This window comes from Adiantum capillus-veneris, chromosome 1, assembly GCF_014529385.1.
Source record: "Adiantum capillus-veneris isolate H3 chromosome 1, ASM1452938v2, whole genome shotgun sequence".
NCBI classification, from domain to species: domain Eukaryota; kingdom Viridiplantae; phylum Streptophyta; class Polypodiopsida; order Polypodiales; family Pteridaceae; genus Adiantum; species Adiantum capillus-veneris.
The window spans coordinates 180,457,588-180,464,159 of record NC_140931.1 but is presented as its reverse complement, the minus strand read 5'-3'; the positions used below and the strand labels follow the sequence as shown (position 1 = coordinate 180,464,159).

The following is a 6,572-nucleotide window of genomic DNA, read 5'->3' as shown; positions in this document are numbered from 1 at the left end:
ACAGTAACACATTCTCCATTGTGTGCCTTGAGCTTATTCTCCATCTCCAAAGCATATGTGTGCATTCCTACAACCCTAACCCCAACAAAGAACACATTGTAGTATGTCGCTCTTTATTGCTATCATGGAAAATCCTTTCTAAGGAGTACTATGGTGGCAAATCTTTTCCTCTAGAACATGTAGCACATATGATTGGGTGAAAATTAATTAGCTTGATTGTTTAATGTCAAAAGCTTTTGATAATTATTAATGAATCTTTTTTTGTGTGAAGGTAATTGAGAGATTTTGGATAATATTTATGGCCTTGGCTCTCACAATGGTACATGGTGTTTTAAGCATGAGAGAGATAGTTCAAACTACTTGATCATATGGAGCAACTACAAATTAAATGAGATATCTTATAGCAAATACCATAGTTGAGTTTTGTGTACTAAAATACACAAACCAAATGAATAGAGTAGGATGGTCTTAAAAGTTGGAAAAGTGATATGGTTTCTATACAATCATACTTGATCTTGTATGGGAATCTCATTCATGGAGTAAGAGATAGGTACTTTTCATAAAATATAATATCTTACTTTACCAAATGATTTTCTCATATTAAATTGATCATTTAATATGGGAAATAAAAAGGGAACAAGAGTTAGGATATAGATATGTGCTTCTAGACCTATCTCAATAGGGGACCAAAAGGAGAAATGGTTGCAGCTCAATAGGGGTCCAAAAGGAGGCGGTCTACCAAAGAGAAATGTGCAATAAGTGCTTATAGATTTACCTTAGTAAGGGACCAAGAGAAGAGATGATTACATCTCAAAAGGGGTCCAAAAGGAGGTAGTCTATCAAAGAGCAACGTGCATCTAATGGAGATTAAAAGAGCTTAGGGTTAGCTTCATTAAACACCCAAAAGTTAGTGTTAAAAAGTCCTTTGACCTGACGCAAGATAGGGCTAACCTCGAGGTAGGAATCCTACCCAAGCATGAGGTGCTAAAATGCTTAAAGTGGTTGTGGGAACTTTTTCCAAAGTTTGAGGTGATTTTTATGCTTAAATGATAAAAGTTCTTGAAGTGTTCAATTCAAAGATAAACTCTCAAGAGGCATAAACAGTTTCCATGCTTAATTGACTAAGTGCTTGAAGTGTTCAATTCAAACCAAATGACTTAAGAAGCATAACAGACACATGTCAAAATCCTCCACATATGTCCCTCATGATGTGCTTGAATCCTATTGGAAAGGCTTTAAAGGAGTCCAATGAGAATTTAGATGCATAAAAATAAATAATTAAGTTCTTTCTCTCAAAGAGAAAAAAGAAGACACATGTCCAAATGATATAATTAAATAATATGAGAGAGAGAGAGAGAGAGAGAGAGAGAGAGAGAGAGAGAGAGAGAGAGGTGGACCAAGCATGAGAGGAGTATACTCTCCCACACATACACACACTCTCTCTCTCTCTCTCTCTCTCTCTCTCTCTCTCTCTCTCTCATTTGTGGAGTGCAAAGTGCAAGATCTCCATATCCTTCTCCAAGCTTGTTGAGAAGTGGAGAGCCTACACCAACAGTCTTGGCTATGGAATGCAAATCCAACCAAAAGACATGCTTCAATGCTTAAACTTGCCATCTTCTTCATCTTTATTACTATGTTATTATGTTATGCTAAGCAAGAAGAGTGATGATAAGTGAGGAACTATTTCTTTTTCCTATGGATGATTCTTCTTCCTCTTCCCTAACTCATTCCCCGCTAGCTCTCTCCACCTTCAAAGGTGTTTGAGGCCTTGGGACTGAGGCTTGGGATAGTTAATGCTTTTTGCAAAGTTTATGTTATGCTCGTGGTGCATGAAGATTTCCATCTTCATAGCATCACCAAGGTCACAAGGAACACAAAGATTGTATTGTACCAAGTCTCTCTTGATGGGAGATTTTATAATATAAACGTCTTTTGGAGGGGGGACCGGCTCCAAGTAAATCTGGTCCTCAACTATTGTCATGTTTTCTAATACTCTCTCTCTCTTGCAAAAGTATTGTTCATGCCAAGTTAATTAAGTACTATGTTCATGTTTCTACCATCAATTAAGTTCACCCTCTACGTTCTTAAAGTAATCTCACAAAAATACTCATTCTAATTATCTTAACTCCGCTATTCTCAAAGTTCATAGGCCAATTTTATTACATTGGTATCAGAGCATTTGGCTTCTCTTTTCTTGCTTAAGAAGAGAGGTCCTTAAGTAGCCTATTAATGGTTGATTTTGTTAATTATATTAGGGTAAGTGGGACTGGGATCTCTTATCGGTTTTGTTTGTCCCATTATGTGGGATATGGCACACACCTCGAGAGCTTTGGTCTTAATAATGAGGTCTTTTTAGACTTGCCTACGACTTTACCATTATTGAGCCATAAGAAGTTTGAAAGGATCTATCCCTTGACAATCCTGCTTTGTTAGACCTACCCCACTACTCTCTATAATCAACCAATTCGAGCTGTGGGTGTAGATACTTAAGTGCTTATTTTGAAAGGCTAAGAGCAGTAGCAACTATTGTTTTGAATTGCCAAAGGTAAACACATAAGTATAATAAGCATGGCTGACAATAACCAAGAGAGTAGAATGAACATTGATAACTTTGATTTTACACATGAACGTGCTACTAATGATGCCCCCATTTTATCAATTATCTTGTTAATAGGTTGCATCAAGCCGTGGGGCAACCCTAATTTGCAAGCCGAAGTTACCCAACAACTTCGTGCTTGTGGGATTTCCCTTCCTCTCCAAGAGGAGAGAGAGCTTAGGAGGCCTCTTGATGAGACCCCAGAAAGAAGACTCTCTCCCATAAGAGAGGAGGAATCCAAAGAACGAGAAAGCATTGAATCCCTAAGTTCCTCTAAAGATGTGGCTCCATGAAGGTGGCGGTCTAGACTATCGCCAACTCCTCCCAAGAGGAAACGGTCAACCCATAGTGTTTCTTCTCGTCACTCCAAAGGGAAGAGAGGAAACAAAGGAAGAAAAAGGCAAGAAAGAGGTCACCCTCTTCTCCTTCTTCTTCACCTTCTTCCTCTTCCGACGAAATCATAGCTATTCTCTTAGAGAATACAAGAGGAGAGGACATCGCAAAACTTACCCAGCATGGCGAAGGTCCCAAAAACTCAAGAAGCTCGATGTGGAACGAACCCCATGAGAAGATTTAAACTCCACAATTGACCAGGAGGGAGAAATACCTGCTTGGCTGCAAACAAAGCTCACAATTGGATGGGTGAAGTTTCTGAGGGCATCAATTTTAAAAAAGAGGATTGTATTCACAATAGGTCCGTACAAGACAAGGCGTATGTACTAGAGCCTTTTTCTAAAGAGATGTTCAAACCTTTTGGATGGCAACAAATACTGGCCACTCTTGATGTGTGTGTGAATGAGGTGACCCTGACTAAATTCTGTGATGAGGAGAGATATGATATCATTCCATTCCATACGATGGGTATGTGTCTAAGTCCAAAATCTGGATCTAATGTCCCTGACATGGTTAGAGTTGTAGGTTGCTAACACATAGTGGATGAGATCTTCTTAAGAGACCTTGATCAAATTGATGTGGAAACATTCCAAGACTCCACGGACAAGCCTTTAGAAGAGGTTGGCAAACGTTGAGATTTCCTGCAGCTCAGACCAGGACATCAAAAGGAAAGATCGACAGGTGGTCTACTATGATTTTCCAAACCAAAATCCTCGAAGACAGCGTAGATATTTGAATAGGCGCATGAACAAAGGAAATAAGACAAAAGAAAATATTGTACCTCTTTTAACCGACAAAACATAGTATTTAAGGCTGGTTGAAGCAACTGGATTGCCTTAAATATCATATATCAAAGAGGTTTATGAAACCCGAATCAACCAAGAAAGACTTGAAGAAGAAGAACAAACAAAGATCACAAACTGAAAGAGGAATCCTAATCCTTGAGCGAGTACTTCAGAGCGAACAAATAACCGAGCGAGTACATAAAATAAAAAAGCCAAGATCAAGACCTCAATAGTTACTCTATAGAGGATAGTGTAGTAGCAAAGTAAATGCAAAACCAAACATAACCCTCCACAACCCCCATGGGGTTCAACCCGGATGAGATGTATTTTTTGCAACCCCAAAAACATGGTCCGACAACCCCGTGCTTAATATCATGTAAGACATCATTAATGAATCGCATACATCTGCTTGTTTGATTTTGTAGAACCCCAAAACATGTCATCTTACATTGACTTTGCAAACCCATTTCTGTCATCGACTTTGTAAACCCATTTTTTCCATCGATGAATGGATGAGACTGACCAAATTTCTAGCATCCAAGACAACAGATGATTGCTTTAATAATCTCTAGGCAAGGACTTTCATACCAATGGGCATTGCTCATCTTTGCCCCTTTAAGGGAGAAATTACACTTAACACTCGGGAGCATGGCCATTGCCATGTCTGCCGGAGTAGCTGATTCGTATAAATAAGCTTGTGGCCATGCTCTGGTCCATAAATGGTTATGTTCCTAATCATTCTTGACTGCAGGCTCGCTCAAGATGGGTTGTTGGGGTTCTAAATTGTCTGAAACACTGAAATGCTGTACTGATCCTGAATTTTGAAGACACTAAAATATATAAAAATATTAACCAATTTTTAGAATGTGAGATTCTTAATTTTGAAGATGCTAAAATATTTTATATTAAATTTTTTTTTTTATGTCCAATCCATCAACACAATTTTGATTGAAATTACTTTGACCCAATCAAATGTGTCAACTATGAATTCTGTCCGTCTAAAAGTAAAAGAGTACCTTGAGAATGGGCAAGATTTTTGAGAGAGCTTCGGTCTACACAAGACATAAGATGATTCATTTATAGTTAATGCTCAAAAAAACCTAGGTTAAGTGTGATCCCACCTAAAATTTTGAGATTTACCTCTAAATTTTAGATTTGAGGGTAAGAAAACCTACAAATTTTGGAGAAATGCAGTGTAATTTAGTGTGAAAACCTTCAAATTTAGTCATAGTAGGGGCACCTACTGCAAGAAATTCAAAAAACCATGAGCACCAACTTGGGCCACGACCTACCCTCTAGAACAAAAGAATAGGCCGTAGGGGGATGCTTCTGAGCTGCTCATAGAATATATAATAAGGGCTCTAACAAGAGAGAGAGAGTGCTTTGAGGTGGGGTTGATAAGATACACAAGGGGGTGCACCAACAACATCCCCCTAGGAGTTTTTGTACTCTGAATGAGGCGCAATCCTTTGGGGCTCAAGCATGCTAGTACCCGATGCTTGTGGTAGCCACTCAACCTACATGCCGGTCCCCACCTTGTCTGCCAACTTTGTCAACACCTCCTACAGTAGGGTCAGCCACCCCTCCACCCCCACGTCCCAGGTCACATCCTCCACGAGTCCCACCATGTGCTCTACCGCAAGCCTCACGAACATATCCTCTACATCCAAACATCTCATCTTAGAAAATATAGCCCCACCTTGTTAGCGTATATATACCTAATGAGCTCCCTATGATTCCTCGCCACCCTCTTCGCCTGCACATTCCGCCAAAACTCAGCACGCCTAAGCTCATCCTCAGGCGTGCTGAACGCAAAGCACAAAAGCTCCAACTCATTGTGGACGACTTGTATCATTTCATATAATCTAATCATCCAATTCAGAAGTGCTACTAAGAGCTGGAAAGGCTATAGCGGAGTAGGCAAGCTGGACGAGCTGTCCATTAGGAAAAAAATGGACTCTCCATGGGCCTTGTAAGAATCCCTAATTTAAAGGAAGCCTACCAAGATTAAGGGGGACAAAGGCTTTGAATGGGGCTATTTTGGTAGGGTCTCCTCCACCTTTGACCCCTAAAAAGGTAGGGGGAAGGGGAGGGGGGGGGGTTAACCATTTAAAAAGTAGGGAAGGGGGGGGGTAAACCATTTGAAAAGTAGGGGGGTAGGGGGTCTTCTCTCTCTAACTTTTTGGCCAACTTGTAAGTGGCCTCTTAACTCTCCCATGCCACCTAAGCAAATCCGTGGGTCAAAGAGGTAAAAAAAAGACTTTTTAAAAAAAAACTCTATTCCCCCCTAAAAAGTACCCCCAACATATACACATAATAAAAAAAATATTTTTAAGTTAAATTACTCAAAATTCAACATTTTTTGACTCCCTCCAAACTTTTAGGAAATTCCCCCCAAAATTGAAAACTTTCCCTCCTAATCTAAGCTCCTCTCCTACACCCATCCCCCTTGCACCTGCACCTGCTGCTTCACCTACACACCCATCTCTCCATCCTTCAAGCTCCATCTCTCCATCCTACAAGCTCTATCTCTCCATCCTTCAAGCTCCATCTCTCCATCCTACAATGCCTCTTGACGACGTGACCAATGTCCCAGCAAGCTCTTCACGCGGTAGGTCTCCAGAGCTTTTCCTACGCCTACCTCAAGAGTATGTTCCGACAAAGAAAACATGCTTGGGTACATTACCTTCAGCCAACGAACACCGCGCTTAAGGGGAGAAGAATGTGGATCTCTGGACAGACGAATGCTTGTATCCAAAGGATCCTTCTCTCAATGTTCATCCGTCTTTTACAAAAAT

At 40.2% G+C, this 6,572-nt stretch overlaps 1 protein-coding gene across 1 annotated transcript; it reads right to left on the bottom strand.

Annotated features, from left to right (window-relative positions):
- Window positions 1-5,286: 5,286 nt before the first annotated feature.
- LOC147466098 (uncharacterized) lies at window positions 5,287-5,629 on the bottom strand. Its single transcript, XM_086513360.1, has 2 exons — window positions 5,493-5,629; window positions 5,287-5,434 (listed from the first exon to the last, which is right to left on the bottom strand). The coding sequence occupies exons 1-2, from the start codon at window positions 5,627-5,629 to the stop codon at window positions 5,287-5,289; spliced, it is 285 nt and encodes a 94-aa protein (XP_086369486.1).
- Window positions 5,630-6,572: the final 943 nt, after the last annotated feature.